Source organism: Carcharhinus amblyrhynchos, chromosome 35 (assembly GCF_965287045.1).
Source record: "Carcharhinus amblyrhynchos chromosome 35, sCarAmb.v2.hapA, whole genome shotgun sequence".
In the NCBI taxonomy this organism is placed as follows: domain Eukaryota; kingdom Metazoa; phylum Chordata; class Chondrichthyes; order Carcharhiniformes; family Carcharhinidae; genus Carcharhinus; species Carcharhinus amblyrhynchos.
In genome coordinates this window covers 4,647,902-4,670,090 of record NC_137358.1, presented here as the reverse complement: position 1 = coordinate 4,670,090, position 22,189 = coordinate 4,647,902, and the positions used below count along the sequence as shown (strand labels likewise).

At 50.1% G+C, this 22,189-nt stretch overlaps 1 protein-coding gene across 5 annotated transcripts in view; it reads left to right on the top strand.

Annotated features, from left to right (window-relative positions):
• LOC145361782 (liprin-alpha-3-like) overlaps positions 1-21,748 on the top strand; it is a 137,045-nt gene extending 115,297 nt beyond the window's left edge. For 3 of the 5 annotated variants that reach the window (XM_080217752.1, XM_080217751.1, XM_080217753.1), the window contains exons 21-28: positions 1,770-1,796; positions 3,014-3,189; positions 4,673-4,770; positions 7,716-7,891; positions 15,424-15,492; positions 17,535-17,703; positions 18,815-18,886; positions 21,326-21,748. In XM_080217752.1, the coding sequence (XP_080073878.1) occupies positions 1,770-1,796; positions 3,014-3,189; positions 4,673-4,770; positions 7,716-7,891; positions 15,424-15,492; positions 17,535-17,703; positions 18,815-18,873 (774 nt within the window). In that variant the 3' untranslated portion in view covers positions 18,874-18,886; positions 21,326-21,748. The remainder of the gene's footprint in view (positions 1-1,769; positions 1,797-3,013; positions 3,190-4,672; positions 4,771-7,715; positions 7,892-15,423; positions 15,493-17,534; positions 17,704-18,814; positions 18,887-21,325) is intronic. The other 2 variants (XM_080217755.1, XM_080217754.1) reach the window with 1 other exon arrangement.
• Positions 21,749-22,189: the final 441 nt, after the last annotated feature.

Genomic DNA, 22,189 nt, shown 5'->3' with positions numbered 1-22,189 from the left:
CTTAGTGTCCAAAGATGTGTAGATTAGATAGATTGGTCATGCTAAACTGCCCCTTAGTGTCCAAAGATGTGCAGGTTAGGTGGATTGGCCATGCTAAATTGCCCCTAGTGTCAGAGAGATTAGCAGGGTAATTACATGGGGCCTAGGTAGGGTTGCTGTAGGTGCAGGCCTGATGGGCTGAATGGTCTCTTTCTGCACCCTAGGGATTCGATGATCACTTTGGGGTTAAGATGGTGCCTTTGGGGTTAAGAAGTGTCTCGCTGCAGTATGTTACGAAAAAAATTATCCAAATTACAATTGCATTGAATCGCACCTTGAAAGGATAATGGTGAGATCCTTGTGTGGTGGTGAGTTACTATGGCTACGGGCCCCTGGGGAATAGAGCCTTGGTTTCCCAGGCTCCGGGTGCTCTCTGGAGTACAGCTGGGGTGATGATTTTTATGTAATAACAGTAAATTTCCAGGTAGAAGCACATTTATTCACAGTGGCCCATCCATCCAATCCTTCCCCTGCAGTTCGGGAACTAATACTCCCGGCTCCTCTTTACTAACAGAGAATTAACCAGCTCCTTTTATTTAAAAATAAACCTGCCCTTGTCCCCCCCCTTCCCCCTCCTTCACTCGCAATCTGTTCCACAATTCTAACGCTCTACCAGAACAGATTTTGGTTTGATTTGATTAATTATTGTCACGTGTTGGGACGCTGAAAAGTATTGTTTCTTGCGTGCTATACAGACAAAGCATACCGTTCATGGAGAAGGAAACGAGAGAGTGCAGACTATAGTGTTACAGTCATAGCTAGGGTGTAGAGAAAGATCAACTTAATGTGAAGTAAGGTCCATTCAAAAGTCTGACAGCAGCAGGGAAGAAGCTGCTCGGTTGGTACAGTTTGGGTGTCACAGTGGTCAGCACTGCTGCCTCACAGCGCCAGGGACCGGGTTCGATTCCCAGCTTGGCCCACTGTCCAGGCAGAGTTTGCACATTCTCCCCGTGTCTGCATGGGTTTCCTCCGGGTGCTCCAGCTTCCTCCCACAGCCTGAAAGACGTGCTGGTTAGGTGCGTTGGCCGTGCTGAATTCTCAATTCCCCCTGAGCCGGAGTGCGGCGACCAGGAGATCTTCACAGTAACTTCATTGCAGTGTTAATGTAAACCTACTTGTGACGAATAAGGATTTTTTTTTAAGAAATGGGCGGGGTTACGGGGATGGGGCAGAGGGGGTGGCCTGGGGTAAGATGCTCTTTCGGTGAGTTGGTGCAGACTGGATGGGCTGAATGGCCTCCTGCACTGTAGGGATTGTATGGTTCAATAGAGACACGCAACAGCTGTGGCCTTTCCACACTCACTGTATCCTGAGAGAAAAGAAATACCAATCTGAAGCTTCTAGGGTCTGCGGGCAGGGGACTGTCTCATTGGTGAAGCAGGAAGGTAGAGGTGAGGGTGCCGTCTCCATTGGTTTCTTACCCCAGGCCTCGAGCTGGGCTTGTTTTCTCCTCATACCGGTTTATCGATGTAACCTGCTCGCTCCCCTGTCGCACAAAAATATCAGAAATCGGGGCAGGAGGAGGCCATTCGTTCCCTCGGGCCTACTACACCATCGACAAGCCTGATCTCCCACTTTGACTGCTTTCCCCAGCCAGTCCCTGTGTCCCCTTACCCCGGTCCTCCTTAGCCTGTAGGATGTAGCACTAACCTCACGCTAACACTGTACTAACTGTCTTCTTGCATCCTTTCATCTCCTTCCTCACTAACCTTTGACCTCACCGACGGCAGGAGGCCAAAGAGATCAGCTGGGACCAGGTGGGTTCTCCACGTTATTTATTTTTCAAATCTTCCGTCTAAACCCAGTTTGAGATGTTGTCAGTCGGGCCGCAGGGTTCCGTTAGCTGGATTGCCCAGACCGCAGCACAGAGAGTTACATCAGTGCCAGAGGTTCAATCCCCGCGACGCCTGAGGCAGTTCCTGGGTGTGGAGAAGGGTACTGGGGGGCACCTCCTCCCTCTCTCCCTCCCACCCACTTCCCCCCCCCACTCCTTCCTCCCCCCTCCTCCCTTCCTTCCTCCCCCTCCTCCCTTCCTTCCTCCCCCTCCTCCTTTCCTTCCTCCCCCTCCTCCCCTCCCCTCCTCCCTTCCTTCCCTCCCTCCTCCCCTCTCCATCTTCCCTCCCCTCCTCCCTCCCCACTCCCTCCTCCTCCCTTCCTCCTTCTTCCAATCTCCTGACCCTCCTCCCAATCCCCTCCTCCCCCTCTCCTTCCAGTCTTCTTCCCCCACCACTCCCTCCTCCCTCCACCTCCTCCTGCCCCTCCCCTCCTCCTCCTTCCTCCTTCCCCTCCCTCCCTCTCCTCCTTGCTTCCCCTCCTCGTTCCTCCTCCTCTGTCCCTCCTTCCTTCCCCTCCGCCCTCACTCGCTCCCTCCCCCTCACTCCCTCTCTCCTTTTTCCCTCCTGCCCCACCTTCGCCCCCTCCTCCCTCCCTCCCCCACCTCTCCTCTGCTTTGCCCTCCTCCCCTTGGCCCCATACTGATTTCCTGGCTCAGCTATTATCCCTTAGTGTCCCACGATGTGTGGGTTAGGGGGATTGGCCATGCTAAATTGCCCCTTAGTGTCAGGTGACTAGCTAGGGTAAATACGTAGGATTACAGTGATCGGGGTTGAGTGGGATTGCGGTCAATGCAGGCTCAATGGGCCGAATGGCCACCCCCTGCACTATGGGATTTCTATGGTTATACTAATTTGACATCCTTACATTAAAGGCGCTACATAGATGCATGTTTCTGTGGTTGTTGGTTTGCAACAGGGCATTCAGCCAACCTGTTGTACATTAATAAAGGGTTCATGCTGGACACCTTTGGCATTCTTTTACCTTTGACCCCCTCACCTTTTGACTTTGACCTGTTGCGTTGTCAGTGACTCTGTCACCACCCTCTCTGATGATGCTCGGAGGGGCCACTGACCCTCCTTCGGATGTGGAGTCTCTCTATTCTTAGTCCTGGTGTAATTCTGGAGCATTGATCCTCTAGATCCTGGCGTACGGGGACATGAACCACGAGTGGGTGGGGAACGATTGGCTGCCCAGCCTCGGCCTTCCGCAGTATCGGAGCTACTTCATGGAATCGCTGGTTGATGCCCGCATGTTGGACCATTTGACCAAGAAGGAACTTCGAGGCCAGCTGAAGATGGTGGACAGTTTCCACAGGTACGCTTGCCCTATGGCCTCTTGGTTGGCACTGCCCACTACAGCCTGTGACTGGGCACTGCCCTGAATACTGACTCTTCAGTAGGCAACTCCCCACCCCTTGCCCTGTGTCCCAGTGCTAATTCACGGGTGGCGCAGTGGTTAGCACTGCCACCTCACAGCGCCGGGGACCCAGGTTTGATTCCCGGCTTGGGTCACTGTCTAGAGTTTGCACATTCTCTCCGTGTCTACGTGGGTTTTCTCCGGGTGCTCCGGTTTCCTCCCACAGCCCAAAGTCGTGCTGGTTAGGGTGCATTGGCCGTGCTAAATTCTCCCTCAGTGTATCCGAACAGGTGCCAGAGTGTGGCAACTAGGGGATTTTCACAGTAACTTCATTGCAGTGTTAATGTAAGCCTACTTGTGACACTAATAAGTAAACTTTAAACTTTAACTTTTTAACTTTAACCTCTCGTATCATATCAACCCCAAGTCAACTGATGAAATATGAAACGAGATATGAATAATTTTGTTGGGATTATTTACAGGAGGCAGCATTGTGTACGCTTACTTCCTATCTGCCAATCACAGGCAGAATTTTCCTGCCACGCTCACCCCAAAACTGGTAAACCCCGCCCGAGGTCAACAGACCTTTTGAATGGCTCCCCCCCCCGCCGCCCACTACGATTCCCACGGCAAGCAGGACTGGAAAATCGCCCCTCCCCCCATCACCAGTATCCCAGCGGTCTCTCTTTATAAATGCTCTAAGTACCTAATTAAACAATACCCTTGGCCTGTGTATCTTAACAATGTAACCAGCGCACCGTTAACATCTTGGGTGTTGCCAAGCTAACATTCACTAGCATTACTGATCATCATCTTGCTGTCCATGGAATCTTGCTGTGCACAAATTAGCCACCACGTTTCCCTGCATTACAATGGCAGCTCAGTGGCACAGTGGTTAGCGCTGCTGCCTCACAGCGCCAGGGACCCAGGTTCGATTCCCAGCTTGGGTCACTGTCTGCATGGAGTCTGCACCTTCTCCCCATGTCTGCATGGGTTTCCTCCGGGTGCTCCGGTTTCCTCCCACAGTCCAAAGATGTGCGGGTTAGGTGGATGGAAATGCTACATTCCCCCTCAGTGTCAGGGGGGTTGGCAGGGTAAAGACATTGGGTTATGGGTGGTCTGGTTTCCTCCCACAGTCTGAAAGACGTGCTGGGTAGGGTGGATTGACCCAAACAGGCGGTGGCAGAGAGTGGTGACTGGGGGAAATTCACAGTAACTTCATCGCAGTATTAATGTAAGCCTTACTTGTGATTAATAAATAAACTTCTAACTTTAAAAAAAAGCTTTCGTTTAGCTCATTGGTTGTAAGCGCTCTGGGACATCCCTTGGTGGTGAAGTTTGCTAGATAAGTGTTTAAGAGGGCAATATTGTGCAGAGAGAATGGACACTGTGGGTGAGGAAGGTTCCCTCCTGTCCTGACCTGAGTGCCTCTTTGTTACAGAATCAGTCTCCACTACGGCATCATGTGTCTGAAGCGACTGAACTACAACAAGAAGGAGCTGGAGAGTAAACGGGAAGGGAGCCTCGTTCAACTGAAGGGTGAGTGTGCGCTGGAATTGCGGTAGGTGGAACTCGCTGCCTGAGGGACAGTCAGCTTGAGGGCAGGTGAGCAGCGTCGTAACGCTGCTTAACCACAAATGTGTGTTCTGGAAATCCCCCGTCGCTATAAATATTTACCTGCAACCTGAAACAGTGACAAAACATTGTACCTACGTAACAAACAGACCAATCAGGGATAGACTCAGCCACTCATTCCCTCAAAGCTGCTCTGCAATTTCATAGAAATTTTTAGCCAGAATCTTTTTGATTTGATTTATTATTGTCACATTTATTAACAAACAGTGAAAAGGATTGTTTCTTGCACGCATACCGTTCATAGAGAAGGAGAGGAGAGAATGCAGGATATAGTGTTACAGTCATAGCTCGGGTGCAGAAAAAGATCAACTTAATGCGAGGTGGGTCCATTCAAAAGTCTGACGGCAGCAGCAGCGATAAAGCTGTTCTTGATACGTGACCTCAGACATTTGTATCTTTTTCCCGAATCTCAGCACCGTTTATGCCGGTGGGATTTCCGCATCCCGCTACAGGCAACAGAGGTTTGGCCGACTGCCAAATTCTCCGAATTCGCTGCAGCGGGAACATCCAGTAAGATCGCGCCCGTGGAATCCCCGCCGTGCAGAAGAGGTCATTTGGCCCTCCGAGTTTGCACCAACGCTCTGTTGGATTATCTTCCCCAAGTCCTCTTCCCCCATCCTAATCCTCGAATCCCAAAAACATTTTCCATGGCTAATTCCACCTAACCTGCACACTTTCGGACCCTAAGGGTCAATTTAGCCTGGCCAATCCACATAACCTTCACATCTTGGGACCCTAAGGGTCAATTTAGCCTGGCCAATCCATCTAACCTGCACATGTTTGGACGATGGGAGGAAGCCAGAGCATTTAGAGGAAACTCACGCAGACACAGGGAGAATGTGCAAAGACAGTGGCCCAAGGCCAGATTCGCACCCGGGTCCCTGGCGCTGTGAGGCAGCAGGTACTAACTATGCCACATGCCTATATTGATAAGATCACTTCTGTCTACCCCCTATACTCCCTGGTTTTTCAAACAAGAAGCTGTTTAACTCTGCCTTAAAAATATTCAGTGACTCAGTGTTGCTCAGGGTGGAGGGAGGTGGGGGGAGTTCCATTGAGAACCAACACTTCGAGAGAAAAAAGTCTTGTCTCATCTTCATGTTAAATGGGATTTTCCAGCCTTAATCCTGGTGGGCAGTGTCACGGGCAGGACTGGGAAACTTGGAGAGTTGATGATGTTGACCCCTGTCCCCTCCAGTCCCCTCAGCATCTACATGTTGCAGTAAGATCACCTCTCAATCTTCTGAAGTCTGATGGATTCGGGGATAACTTGCCCAGCCTTTACTCCGTAAAATAAGCCCTTCATCCCAGGAGAGAGGAGGGTGAACCTTCTATGAATTCTTCCTGATGCTCTTATATCCTTCTGCCAATAAGGAAAGCAGAACTGTCCTCAGTAAAATAAGCCCAGGAGAAGGCTTATTCAGGAGAGAGTAGGCTAAGGGACTCTTCCGAATGCTATTATATCCTTCTGCCAAAAAGGAGAGCAGAACTGTACACAGTACTCCAGACGTGACCTCACCAACACCCTTTAGCAGCACTTCCCAACAATTCCATTTTCCTTGTGACAAACGCGTATCATTCCATTTCCTAATCACTTGCTGCACCTGCACGCTACATCTTGTTATTCATGTACCAGAACACCCGGATCCCTCTGCACCGTAAAGTCTTACAAAATTTCTCTGTTTAAATGATAACTTGCTTTTCGATTCTTCCTGCCGAGGTTTGCATTTTCCCACGTTACACTCCGTTTTATGCCCACTCACTTAGCCATCTAAATCATGGAATCCTACAGTGCAGAAGGAAGCCATTCAGCCCATCGTGTCTGTACCGACCACAATCCCACCCAGACCCTACCCCCATCACCCCATGCATTTACCCTAGCTAGGGTAAATTTATTCCTTTATTCCCATTTATTCCTTTAGCCTGAGGTTGTTTCCTCTGATTTTAGTTTTTCCTTCTAGTGGAAACATCCTCTCCACGTCCACTCTATCCAGGCCTCGCAGTATCCTGTGAGTTTCAGTAAGAACTACACCCCCCCTCATCCTTCTAAACTCCAACGAGTACAGACCCAGAGTCCTCAACCATTCCTCATACGACAAGCTCTTCATTCCAGAGATCATTCTTGTGAACCTCCTCTGGACCCTTTCCGAGGCTAGCACATTCTTCCTTAGATATCCTTCCTTAGACAATATGTTCCTCCGACTCCATGTGCTCTTATTTTGTGTAGTAACCTTTCCTGTGGCACCTTGTCGATTGCCTTTTGAAGATTAAATTACAAAGTAGTGACGAAGGTGGTTTTTACTGGGCGGCATGGTGGCACAGTGGTTAGTACTGCCGCCTCACATTGCCAGGGACCCAGATTCGATTCCCAGCTTGCGTCACTGTCTGTGCGTAGTCTGCACATTCTCCCCATGTCTGCCTCTTAGTGGCAGGGGGACTACACTAAATTCTCCTTCAGTGTACCCGAACAGGTGCCGGAGTGTGGCAACGAGGGATTTTCACAGTAACACATTAACGCAGTGTTAATGTGAGCCGACTTGTGACACTAATAAATTTAGGGATGGGGAGGCCTAGCCAGCTTTAATTTAAAATATATAAGGTGGAAGGAAAAGAGAGGGTGCAGAATATAGTGTTACAGTCATAGCTCGGTTGTAGAGAAAGATCAGCTTAATATAAGATAGGTCCGTGCAAAATAATTTTTCAAGATCCAGACTGACGAGGGTACAGGATATAAATATTAGCCTTTTCTTCCCACTTATCTCATTCCTAATCTCCTGCTGGATCTCAGGCCGCCCTCCCCCCCACCCCCCGAACATAGTTTGAAGTCTTTCTCTCTCTGACCTTTCTAGATGTGATGGTGTGGACGAACGATCGAATGATGGGCTGGGTGCAGGATATCGGGCTAAAGGAGTACAGCAATAACCTGCAGGAGAGCGGAGTCCACGGGGCCCTCATTGCATTGGACGACACGTTCGATCACAATGACGTAGCCCTACTCCTGCAGATCCCAATGCAAAACACACAGGTAGGCCGGGAGACACGGCTCAGTGGCACTTCTTCGCTTCCTAATGTTTTCGTGAGACGCGTATTCGCTTTGAAGGCTGGTATTTATTGCCCGTCCCTAATTGCCCTTGAACTGAGTGTCTTGCCCCTGGCCGTCGCAGAGGGGGAGTTAATAGTCAACCACATTCACTTGGTTCTGGAGTTACGCTTTGATTTGATTTTGATTTATTATTGTCACATCGATTGGGATCCAGTGAAAAGTATTGTCTCGTGCGAGCTGTACAGACAAAAACACTAATGTGTTTACACAGAGAGTGGTGAATGTCTGGAACCTGCTGCCTGGCGAGGTAGTGGGAGCAGGTAGAATAGCAACATCTAAGGGACAACTAGACGAATACACGAACAGGGTGGGAATGGAAGGACATGGAATATGTAAGTGCACACTGTTTTAGTTTAGGCAGACATTATGATCGGTGCAGGCTTGGAGGGCCGAAAGGCCTGTTCCTGTGCTGGACTGTTCTTTGTCCTCCATCAATTGTTGGAAAAACCCATCTGGTTCAGCAATGTCCCTTTAGGGAAGGAAATCTGCCATCCTTACCCGGTCTGGCCTACATATGACTCAAGAGCCACAACAATGTGATTTACTCTCAATTGCCCTTGGGCAACTAAGGATGGGCAATAAATGCTGGCCAGCCAGCGACGCCCGTGTCCCACGAATGAATTAAAAAAATTCATAAAATACATAAGGGAGAAGGAAAGGAGAGAGTGCAGAATGTAGTGTTACAGTCATAGCTAGGGTGTACAGGAAGATCAACTTAATATAAGGTAGGTCCATTCAAAAGTCTGACGGCAGCAGGGAAGAAGCTGTTCTTGAGTCAGTTGGTACGTGACCTCAGACAATTGTATCTTTTTCCCGACGGAAGAAGGTGGAAGAGAGAATGTCCGGGGGGGGTCCTGGCTGCTTTTCTGGGAAGTGTAGACAGAGGCAATGGATGGGAAGCTGCTTTGTCTAATGGATTGGGCTTTGTTCACAACCCTTTGTAGTTTATCTTTGATTTGATTTATTATTGTCACGTATATTAGCTTACAGTGGAGAGTTTTGTTTCTTGTGTGCTGTACAGAGAAAGCATACCGTTCATAGAGAAGGAAATGAGAGAGAGTGCGGAATGTAATGTTACAGTCATAGCTAGGGTGTAGAGAAAGATCAACTTAATGCGAGGTAGATCCATTCAAAAGTCTGACAGCAGCAGGAAAGAAGCTGTTCTTGAGTCGGTTGGTACAAGAACTTAGATTTTTGTACTTCTTTCCCAAAGGAAGAAGGTGGAAGAGAGAATGTCCGGGGTGCGTGGGGTCCTTAATGATGCTGGCTGCTTTGCCAAGGCAGTGGGAAGTTAGACAGAGCCAATAGATGGGAGGCTGGTTTGCGTGATGGACTGGGCTACATTCACAACCTTTTGTAGTTCCTTGCAGTCTTGGGCAGAGCAGGAGCCCATACCAAGCTGTGATACCAGCTTTCTATAATATGTAGGCCAGACCAGGTAAAGACAGCAGATTTCCTTCCCTAAAGGGGCCATGAATGAACCAGATGGATTTTTACAACAATTGGTGATAGTTCCATAGTCACCATTCCTGACACAAGCTTTCAATTCTGGATTTTATTCGTGGAATTTAAATTCCACTTGGGATTTGAACCCTTGTCCCCTGGAGAACAGGGAAGCCTAATGGTGTGAGGGAATTCCAGGAAATGGCGGAGGGCTGGGGGAGAAAGAAGGCATTGGAAATTAAGAACATAAGAACATAAGAAATAGGAGCAGGAGTAGGCCATCTAGCCCTTCGAGCCTGCCCCGCCATTCAATAAGATCATGGCTGATCTGTTGTGGCAGCATTGTAACTGGGAAGAGGGGTTTTGAGTTCTTGCTGCCCTGACCACTGAAATATTGAAATATTGATCAAAACCTAGATGTGCAGGTTAGGTGGTTTGTTCATGCTAAATTGCCCTTTAGTGTCCCTGGATGCAGAGGTTAGAGGGATTAAGAACATAAGAACATAAGAAATAGGAGCAGGAGCAGGCCATCCAGCCCTTCGAGCCTGTCCCGCCATTCAATAAGATCATGGCTGATCTGTCGCTGCTCAGTTACACTTTCCCGCCCTCTCCCCATAACCCTTAATCCCCTCTCCTATCAAAAACCCATCAACCCGCGTCTTAAAAATATTTAGCGAGGCAGCCTCCACCACTTCAACGGGCAGAGAATTCCAGAGATTCACCACCTTTTGAGTGAAGAAGTTCCTCCTCAACTCCGTTTAGTTTAGTTTAGATTAGTGGGGTAAATATGTGGGGTTATGGGGATAGGGTCTGGGTGGGATTGTTGTCAGTGCAGACTCGATGGGTTAATGGCCTCCATTGCAGTGTGGGGATTCTATGATAAAACTCATGTGACAGATTGGAACAGAGAAAGGAGAGTTGAGTTTGAACAAGATGTTTGGAAGTGACGGTGAGCGTGACGACTTTCGAGAGGGAATGATATCATAGAATCCCTACAGCACAGAAGGAGGCCATTCAGCCCATCGATTCTGTACTGACCACAATCCCACCCAGGCCCTATTCCCATAACCCCACGCATTTACCCTGCTGATCCCCCGATACTTGGGTCAATTCCTCATGGCCGACCCAACTAACCTGCATATCTTTGGACTGTGGGAAGAAACCGGAGCACCTGGAGGAAACTCATGCAGACACGGGGAGACTGTGCAAACTCCACACAGATAGTGACCCAAAGCTGGAGTTGATCCTAGGACCCTGGCGCTGTGAGGTAGCAGTGCTAACCACTGTGCCACCCATTCTCACTGCCTCAGGCCATCCCAATAGGAAGTATGTTTTTAAAGTCTAGCCGTTGTTGTGATGTAGGAAATGTGGCAGCCAATTTGTGCACAGTAAGATCCCACAGGCACCAACGCAGTAATGGCCAGTTTGATTGATTCTCAGTGCAGGTGACTTGGGGGCTAACTGTTGGCCTGGAATTCAGGGGAGATCGCCCCTGCTGCTCTTCAAAATAAAAAAGAACAAAGAAAATTACAGCACAGGAACAGGCCCTTTCGGCCCTCCGAGCCTGCATTGACCATGCTGCCCCGCTGAACTAAAACCCCCTTACCCTTCCAGGGACCATATCCCTCTATTCACATTCTATTCATGGCTTTGTCAAAACGGTCCTTAAAAGTGTCTGCTTCCACTACCTCCCCCAGCAGCGAGTTCCAGGCACCCACCACCCTCTGTATAAAAAATCCTTGTATATCTCCTGTAAACCTTGCCCCTCGCACCTTAAACCTGTGCCCCCTTAGTAATTGACTCTACCACCCTGGGAAAAAGCTTCTGACTATCCACTCTGTTCAAGCCCCTCATAATCCTGTGGACTTCTATCAGATCGCCCCTCAACCTGCGTCATTCCAGTGAGAACAAACCCAAGTTTCTCTCCTCGTAGCTAATGTCCTCCGTACCAGGCAACATCCTGGTAAATCTTTTCTGCACCCTCTCCAAAGCCTCCACATCCTTCTGATAGTGTGGCAACCAGAATTGAACACAATATTCCAAGTGCGGTCTAACTATGGCCCTATAAAGCTGCAACATGACTTGCCAATTTTTAAACAGTATTATGAGATCTTTTATGTGCGTCTCAGAGACCTTTGGTTTAATGTCTCATCTACTCAGCGTAACCTTCCAACCCCATAGCACTCCCTCTGTAGCATGCTGAAAGGGTCAGATCTTCGTGCTCCTGTGTCTGGCTGTGGGATCTGAACCCGCTACCTTCTGACGCCCACTGAACTGTGGCGAATACCTTCTGAGTCAGGCAAACCTGCCCTGGTTCGATTCCCCAGCCTCCCAAAGGTCCAAGATGGCTGGCTGCAAATGCAAATTTGCCTCACCTGCATCTCTCATCCGCCTGCGGATCGGCTTGACTCACTGTGCTATAGAAACCAGAAGATTCGCACAGCTACATGCAGGGTAGAATAGGTGTAGGGTGATGCGGCGGCGCGGGCTCGTTGGGCCGAAGGGCCTGTTTCCCGTGCTGGGTTGTTCTTTGTTCTTTGTTCTTTGTCTGTACACACGATGGAATAAAGCATCATCTTGTTTTGATCTCCTGAGCTGGCACCTGTCCAGTGACCACCGCTGGGAGCTATGGGCAGGAGCAGCGTGATGGCTTCCGCAGGTGAATAGCCAGCAGACTCCAGCTAAAAGCAAATTATTGCAGATGCTGGAATCTGAAACCGAAAGAGAAAATGCTGGAAAATCTCAGCAGGTCTGGCAGCATCTGTAAGGGGAGAAAAGAGCTGACGTTTCGAGTCCAGGTGTCCCTTTGTCAAAGCTTTGATGGGGGTGGCATGGTGGCACAGTGATTAGCACTGCTGCCTCACAGCATCAGGAACCCGGGTTTGATTCCCAGCTTGGGTCACTGTGGAGTTTGCACATTCTCCCCATGACTGCGTGGGTTTCCTCTGGGTGCTCCCGTTTCCTCGGCAGGAGAGTGTGTTTCTTTGGAAGTAACTCTTCAAAGGCAGACAATAAAAATACAACAAAACTTAGTCCAACTTATAAATTAAAGAAAGGGTTTAATAAAAAAACTTCATTACTCCAAACTTGGGGCCTCACCCTGGGCTAATCCAGTTCCCCACAATTCCCAACAGGTTCTTATTTATAGTGAGTCAGCTGGTCAGCTGACCATCACATCATCCTGTAATTGGTTCCATGGTTTACTGGGTCAACTGACCCTCACAGCTTGTTACCATTGGTCACATCACATCCAGTACAAAGCTGTCACCGGTTACATTCTAACTGGTTCAAAGTGCGTCAGGGGTTATGGGGGGAAGGCAGGAGAATATCAGCCTCGATTGAATGGCGGGGCAGGCTCAATGGGCCGAGTGGCCTAATTCTGCTCCTATCCCTTACGGTCCTAATCTTACAGTCGGTGCCTTCAGAAGAGGTGGGGTGGGGAGGGGGGGTGGGGGGGGGGGCGGAGAGAACGTTGGAAGGAGAACGGCAGGGAGTGGAGATGAGTCACTGGGTGCAAGGATTAGTAATGATCACACCTTCTGTTCACTTGGAACACTGGCGTCGAGTCTGCAGAGAGGGAAGGAATATTCCTGCTTCTTGCTCTGTGCACCGGGGATTATCTGTGTGTGTGTGTGTGTCCTGTACAAGCACCTACGGTGAACCGGACTCTGCGTCCACCTCTCCCCCAACCCCCTGCACGCACTCGGCTTCTCGACTGGTGAGCTTTCCGGAGAAGCGCAGCAAAACACTCACAAAACGGTCTGAAACTCTCCGTGAATCACAGTGACTGCCTCAGAGTGGCAACTGCATGAATTTAAATTCAATCAATAAACCCTGAATTGAAAGTTAGACTCATGACCATGAAACCATCATCACGTTGTTTTAAAAGCCCAGCTGGTTCCCTTTAGGGAAGGAAATTCTGAGGACCCGGGTTCGAATCCCACCGCAGCAGGTGGCGGAATTTGAACTCAATAAAAAATATCTGGAATTAAGAATCTGCTATGGACAGGCAGAGAGATCTGGGTACACATGTCCACCGATCACTCAAAGTGGCAACCCAGGTGAATAAGGTAGTCTAGAAGGCATATGGCACGCTTGCCTTCATCGGTTGGGGCATTGAGTACAAAGATTGGCACCTCATGCTGCAGCTGTACAGAACTTTAGTTAGGCCCCATTTAGAATATTGTGCACAATTCTAGTCGCCACACTCCCAGAAGGATGTAGCTACTTTGGAGAGGGTACAGAAGAGGTTTAACAGGATGTTGCCTGGTCTGGAGGGCATTAACTAGGAGGAGAGGTTGGATAAACTCGGATTGTTCTCACTGGGACAACGGAGGGGTGACCTGATAGAGATTTACAAGATTATGAGTGGATAATCAAATGCTCTTTCCTAGGGTAGCAAGGTCAAGTACTAGGAGAAAAGTTTAGAGGAGATGTGTGAGGCAAGTTCTTTACACAGAGGGTGGTGAATGTCTGGAATGCACTGCCCGGGGAGATGGTGGATCAGGTATGATAGCGACATTTAAGGGGCAACAGGACAAATACATAAATAGAATGGGAATGGAAGGATATGACTCTGTTAGTGCGTACAGTTTTAATTTAGACAGGCATCATAAACGGCGCAGGCTTGCTGGGCCGAAGGGCCTGTTGCTGTGCTGTACTGCTCTTTGTTCTTTGTCAATTGTTGGAAAAAGCCATCTGGTTCTCTAATGTCCTTTAGGGAAGGAAATCTGCCATCCTTACCCAGTCTGGCCTACATGTGAGTCCAGAGTCACAGCAATGTGGTTGACTCTCAACTGCCCTTGGGCAACCCGGAATGGGCAATAAATGCCGGCCCAGCCAGCGACACCCATGTCCCGTGAATGGATAAAAAAAAATCTGCTGTCCTTGCTTGTTCTGGTTTACACGTGACTCCAGAGTCAAAGCAATGTGGCTGATTCTGAATTGGCCAGCAATCCGTTCGAGGGCATTTAGGGATGGGCAATAAATGGTGGCCACAGGGGGACCAAAACTCGATCAACGAGGTCTGATAGAAAAAGAGGTAGAATCATAGAATCTCCTACAGTCCAGAAGAGACCATTTGGCCCATCGAGGCAGCACTGACTCTCTGACAGAGTATCTTACCCTGTCCTCCTCCCCTGTCCAATCCCCATAACCCCACACATTCCCCATTCACTGGCCACCAAATTCTCCCACCTTGCTGCAGTGGGTTTATGGTGTGAACGGCGGTTAGGATCGCAGTGCAGAAGGAGACTATTTAGCCTGTTCAGTCTTCACCCCATCTCTGATGGACTATCTTACCCTGGCCCCCTTCCCCTCCCACAGCCCCCAACCCTGTAATCCCACACACATTTACCAACACTTTTAACCATGACATCTTTGGACACTAAAGGACAATTTAGCATGGCCAATCCACCTAACCTGCACATCTTTGGACATTAAGGGACAATTTAGCATGGCCAATCCACCTAACCTGCACATCTTTGGACATTAAGGGGCAATTTAGCATGGCCAATCCACCTAACCTGCACATCTTTGGACATTAAGGGACAATGTTGTATGGCCAATTCATCTAACCCACACGTATTTGGACTGTGGGAGGAAACCGGAGCACATGGAGGAAAACCACCTGGACACAGGGAGAATGTGCAAACTCCACCCAGACAGTGACTCAAGCTGGGAATCGAACCCAGGTCTCTGGTGCTGTGAGGCAGCAGTGCTAACCACTGTGCCACCGTGAGGGGTTTAGGGAGGGAGTCCCAGAGCTTAGGGCTGTAACAAAGGCACAGTTGTCAATGGCGGATTGTGGGGCTGGGCGAGGGGCTGGAATGGGAGGGTTGCGTTCCCTCGAAGAAAGTGACCTTGGTTACACGATTGTTGGACAGGAGGACGGTGGTGGATGGATTGACCATATCTCGCAGTGTTTGAGTGTTTCCTGTGCTGGTTCCACCGTACACAGGGTCGTGTCTGCTCACTCTGAGCCACAACTGAATCTGTTTTCTCTCTCTCAGGCCCGTCAGATACTGGAAAATGAGTTCAAAAACCTGCTGCTCCAAGGAACGGATCGCCGCCATGAGGAGGTCAGTGTGAATCTGCCGTGTGTTATCGAATGGTCACGGCACAGAAGGAGGCCATTTGACCCATTGTGTTTATTCTGGCCCTCTATAAGGGCAGCTCACCCAGCCCCACTCCCCCTTCTTTTCCCCTGCATAACCCGTCTCGCCAGATCAATACCCAATATCTTTTTGAATGCCGTGATCGAACCTTTCTCATCCTTCCAGACCCTAAACAGCAGCACGGTGGCACAGTGGTTAGCACTGCTGCCTCACAACGATAGGGTCCCAAGTTCAATTCTGGCCTTGGATGACTGTCTGTGCGGAGTCTGCACATTCTCCCCATGTCTGCGTGGGTTTCCTCCACATGTTCCAGTTTTCTCCCACACTCCAAAGGTGTGTAGGTTAGGTGGATTGGCCATGCTAAATTGCCCCTCTTACAGTCAGGGGAATTAGCAGGGTAAATATTTTAAAGATTAAAGTTTATTTATTAGTTTCACAAGTAGGCTTACATTAACACTGCAATGAAGTTACTGTGAAAATCCCCTAGACACCACGCTGCGTCACCTGTTCGGGTCAGTGCGCCTAACCAGCACATCTTTCCGACTGTGGGAGGAAACAGGAGCACCCGGAGGAAACCCACACAGACACGGGGAGAACATGCAGACTCCACACAGTGACCCGAGCCAAGAATGGAATCCGGGTCCCTTGTACTGTGGGGCAGCAGTGCTAACCGCTGTGCCACTGTGGTGCCCCATATGTGGGGCTAGGGGTTAGGACCTGGGTGGGATTGTTGTTGGTGCAGGCTTGATGGGCCGAATAGCCTCCTTCTGCACTGTAGGGGATGGCACAGTGGTTAGCACTACCATTGGTGCGACCAGAAGATCCCTCCGACATGATTGGCCAATGAATTTGGCTATGATCTTCCCAGATCCCTGTATAATTTCAGTAAGACCAACGGGGCAAAGAAAATTCCAGCACAGGAACAGGCCCATCGGCCCACCAAGCCTACACCGACGTTGCTGCCTGACTTAATTAAAACCCCCTTACCCTTCCAGGGACCATATCCCTGTATTCCCATCCTATTCATGTATTTGTCAAGATGCCCCTTAAAAGTGCCTATCTTATTTGCTTCCACTACCTCCCCTGACAACGAGTTCCAGGCACCCACCATCCTCTGTGTAAAAACTTACCTCTACATTCCTTGAAACCTTGCCCCTCGTACCTTTAACATATCTCCCCCGCCCCACCCCCGAGACTGACTCTTCCACCCTGGGAAAAAGCTTCTGACTATCCACTCTGTCCGTGCCCCTTATAATCTTGCAGACTTCTATCAGGTCTCCCCTCAACCTCTATCGTTCCAGTGAGAACGAACCAAGCTCCTCCAACCTCTCCTCATAGCTAATGCCCTCCCTATCAGGCAGCACCCTGGTAAACCTATTCTGTACCCTGTCCAAAGCCTCCATATCCTTCTGGTAGCGTGGCGACCAGAATTGAACACTATATTTATTACGAGTGCGGCCTAGCTAAGGTTTTCGAGCCTGCTCTGCCATTCGACATGACCATGGTTGCTCCTGTAATTCAGTGCCATATTCCCGTATTCCATTTCCCCCCTATCCCTGCAATAGGCCGGGACATAAAGGGAATATGGAGCCAAAGTAAATAGATGTAAGATTAAGATATGGAGACCCAGGTTTGAATCCCTCCACGGCAGATGGTGGAATTTGAATTCAATAAAGAAAGTTTGGAATTAAGAACAAACTGATGGCCGTTGATGATTGTCGGAAAAGCCCATCTAATGCACTTAGGGAAGGAAACCTGCCCTTCTTATCCGGTCTGGCCTACATGTGACTCCAGAGCCACAGCAATGGGGTTGACTCTCAACTGCCCCTCTGAGGGCAACTAGGGATGGGCAATAAATGCTGGCCCAGGCAGTGACTCCCGTGTCCCACGAATGAACAAAAAAGATCCCAATGAATGGAGGGATAGACTCAATGGGCCGATTGGCCTCCACCTCCTCCTGTATTCCCGAAACCACGGATCCTGATTCCTTCCCGATTTCTTTCCAGGACGACGCCAAGAATTTCAGCCGAGCCCCGTCATGGCGCAAGCGGTTCCGGGCGAAGGAGATGCGCGACTTGACCTCCGACACGTCCGAAACGCTGCCGGCCAACTTCCGGGTGACCGCGGCTGCCATCACCGCGCAGAGCGTACAGCTGCGGAAGGTGCAGCCGGACAGTGAGTACCGGCGGTGTTTGTCCCAAAGCCTCCAACCCCCACCCCCCACTGCGCTGGCCGATCGAGGGGTTAAATTCCAGGCGAACTCGCGGGGGGGGGGGGGCGTGATTCTGATTATGGGGGCAAGTTGTGAGGGTGGGGTACCCATCAGGAGGATGAAGATAGATAGTGAGGCCTAAAGGCAGCAGCAAGGAGAGAAAGATACACATGTTTATGTAGTAAGAACTCTCGCAACGCCTGGTTAAAGTCCAACAGGTTTATTTGGTAGCACAAGCTTTTGGAGCGCTGCTCCTTCATAAAACAGTTGGACTTTAACCTGGTGTTGTGACACTATAGTTAAGAAAACCCACCAACACCTCTACTTTCTCAGAAGACTAAGGAAATTTGACATGTCAGTTACGACTCTCACCAACTATTACAGATGCACCATAGAAAGCATTCTTTCTGGTTGTATCACAGCTTGGTCTGGGCTCCTGCTCTGCCCAAGACCGCAAAGATCTACAAAAGGTCATGAATGTAGCCCAATCCATCACGCAAACCAGCCTCCCATCCATTGACTCTGTCTACACTTCCCGCTGCCTCGGCAAAGCAGCCAGCATCATTAAGGACCCCACTCATCCCGGACATTCTCTCTTCCACCTTCTTCTGTTGGGAAAAAGATACAAAAGTCTGAGGTCATGTACCAACCGATTCAAGAACAGCTTCTTCCCTGCTGCCATTGAGTGATGGACTTAACTACGTACACAACCCTTTGTAGTTTCTTGTGGTCTTGGGCAGAGCAGGAGCCCCATACCAAGCTGTGATACAACCAGAAAGGATGCTTTCTATGGGGCATCTGTAAAAGTTGGTGAGAGTCGTAGCTGACATGCCAAATTTACTTAGTCTTCTGAGAAAGTAGAAGCGTTTGCTTGGGAGGGATGCTTTGTAAGTTAATCATCTGTCCAGAGATGTCAAAATAGGGTGAGACAGCGCGCCATGAAGAACAGGGTGTAATAAGGAGTGACATTATAACTGGTCCATTTTTGTTCTCTCTTAAAGGAATGCTTCATATTTCTCACCAATTCAATGAAGGCGCTTTTTTCCCACTTACGTTGTTTCTTTTTTACATCAGGTAACCCCTCAGGGCCTCCGCGAGCTGACACCCCTTCCATTCGGACATATTCTTGCTAGCATTGCTCGACAAGTAAGTGTGCAGCAGAGACCGGTGAGAGTGGCGGCAAATCGAACCCCTGGGAGGGGGGAGTTTGGGCTGAAGATGCTCCGTGTAACCAAATGCATGGGAGAGCCATAGGTTGAACTTGGATGCAGTGCCCTCTGCCTCACCAGGGGGAGGCGCTAATGGCGCCATGGTAGTATCGCTAGATGTGTACCGCAGAGAGGCCCAGGCTCGGTTCCTGAAACAGTGGCTGGTGGAATTTAAATTCAGTTAATAATTGAGGAACTCATAAGCTGGTCCTGGTGGTGGGCGTCACTGTCAATTGCCCATCTGATTCACTAATGCCTCTTCAGGGGAGGAAATCGGCCATCCCCACCTGGTCTGGCCTACATGTGACTCCAAACCCACACAGCAATGTGGTTGATTTTAATTGGATGGCCACGCCAACCGCGATAAGGCCCACAAAAATGGAACTGAACTGGGCTGACTAGCCAGGGTCGACCCAAGCACTGGAAAGGTGTTTCAATGGGCCGAGTGGCCTCTCCCGCACTGTAGGCATTCAGTGAAAGGATGAAGGCAACCTCAGCCCTGTCCCCCTGCAAAGTCCTTCTCGCCAACATCCAAGGGCTTGTGTCAAAATTCATGTTCACAGGATGATATGTCCCAAAGACCCCAGCCCAGCTATTGGACTGCCCCCAGATGCACAGTGCCGTGTATCCGGGAGGGAGTTGCCCTGGGGGGTGGGAGTCTCACAGCATCAGGCCAAACATGGGCAAGGAAGCCTCCTGCTGATTCCCAGGATTCCTCCACGTTCCTCACCGCTTGGAGGAAGCACTGAAATGGGCATCAGTGAACCTGACGGGTTTCCATGACAATTGACAATAGCTTCACGGTCACTATTACCAAGACTGGCTTTTCACTTCCAGATTTATTTATTGAATTTAAATTCCACCAGCGTCCATGGTGGGATTTGAACCCATGCCCCCTGGATTTCCAGTCCAGTGATATTACCACGATACGCCACCGCCTCCCCCAGCCTCCTGGCACACAGGAAGATGGTTGTGATGGTTGGAGGTCAATCATCCCAGCTCCAGGACATCACTGCCGGAGTCTCTCAGGGTTAGTGTCCCAGGCCCAACCATCTTCAGCTGCTTCATCAATGACCTTCCCTCTGTCATACGGTCAGCAGTGGGGATGTTCACCGATGATTGCACAATGTTCGGCACCTTTCACAACTCCTCAGATACTGAAACAGCCCATGTCCAAATGCAGTACACCCCACTCTCAACACAAAACCATAAACCCATAAAACGGAGGAGCAGAATTAGGCCACTCGGCCCATCGAGTCCACTCCGCCATTCAATCATGGCTGATATTTTCCTTATCCCCATTCTCCTGTCTTTTCCCCTTAATCCCCCATACCCGTATTAATCAAAAACCTATCTATCTCTGTCTTAAAGACACTCAATGACCTGGCCTCTACAGCCTTCTGCAGTAAAGAGTTCCACAGTTTCCCCACTCTCTGGTGAAGAAATTCCTCCTCATCTCTATTTTAAAGGATTGTCTCTTTAGCCTGAGGTTGTGCCCTCTGGTTCTAGTTTTTCCTACTAGTGGAAACATCCTCTCCATGTCCACTCTATCCAGGGCCTCGCGGTGCCCTGTAAGTTTCAATAAGATCCCCCCTCATCCTTCTAAACTCCAATGAGTACAGACCCAGAGTCCTCAACCAATAAGCTCTTCATTCCATGGATCTTTCTTGTGAACCTCCTCAGGACCCTTTCCAAGGCCAGCACATTCTATGGGACCTAAACTGCTCACAACACTCCAAACGGGGAGTATAGGAACTGTACAGTCCTTACAGTGCAGAAGGAGGCCAATCCGGCCCACTGAGTCTGCACCAACTCTCCAACAAAACATCCCAGTCAAGCTCAACTCCCCAACAACCCCCCCCACACCTCCACTGCCAAATATCCTGGTAACCTTGCGTAACCCATATCCCCTGGGGAAGCACGGTGGCACAGTGGTTAGCACTGCTGCCTCACAGCGCCAGGGGCCAGGCTTAGATCACTGTCTGTGTGGAGTCTGCATGTTCTCCCCGTGTCTGCGTGGGCTTCCTCTGAGCGCTCCAGTTTCCTTCCAGAAAGATGTGCTGGTGGGTGGATTGGCCATGCTAAATTGCCCCTTAGTGTCAGGGGGCGAGCTAGGATAAATATGTGGGGCTACGGGGATAGGGCCTGGGTGGGGTTGTTGTCAGTGCAGGCTTGATGGGCTGAATGGCCTCCTTCTGCACCGTGGGTATTCTATGAAAGCTCTACCCTAAGAAAACTCCCCAGTCTTGGTCTTTGGACACTGGTGCCAGTACCGGCTCAGGGCACCTTGGCTGTCGGGGGTTTGGTTCGATCCGTGTTGGGGAGGGATTGCGACATTACGGGAACGAGGACAGACATTGTTGTTTCTCTTCCGCAGGTCCAAGGGCGCTGAGGAAGGCGGCAGCCGGGCGATTTAACCAAGGCTGGGAAGGATCAAAAACAGCCAGCTTTTAAAAAATAAAATTTAAAAAAAATCTGACAGAACTGACGTGACTGTTAAGAGCGCGAGACCCCTGCTTCGCACTCGGGAAGAGCGGGCGAGAGGCCGGAGAGACTCTTCCCGTTTTCCACCGCTGTCCGGAATGCCGCGTTTTCGTTTTTCCTGTAACTCCTGCGGGATCCGGGGCCGGGGTCGGACAGAGGCAGCTGCGGCACGGGCCTGCGGGTCACTCCGGTGTACGTGTGAGGAGGAGCCGCAACTCCAGTTTAAAGCGTCGGCCAGTTTTTTGGGGTCTGAATGTAAATACCATGAACACCCCACCACCACCACTATCACCCTCGCCCCAGCACCCCCCTTCTCCCTGCCCTCCCCCCCACCCCAATCCTCGCCCCCCGTTTCCCCCACTCCCTGGTCGTTTTTTTGTGCGAGTTCCAGAAATGTTTTTGTGCCCAGGAACGTTGCCTTTGAGAGGTTTTACTTTTTAAGAAGTATTCGCCCCTCTGTTACAATCTCCCGCTTCGTGCGCCCACTCTACTCCCCTCCCCCCTCCCCCCTCCCCACCCCCACCCCGGCAGCCTGCACTGATTCACCCCGTCGCACCTCAAAGTACAGACTCTGCTGTCTATTCGTCCCGGAGTCTTTGTCTTTGACCCACCGAACGTCGCTTGGGATCCCCAAAGCTGACTGGGAGCAACGGTCCGGGCAGCTAGTCAGAGAGTGCTTTATACATCACACGCCTTACCTGTCCTGGGAGTGTTTGATGGGGGACAGTGTAGAGGGAGCTTTACTCTGTATCTAACC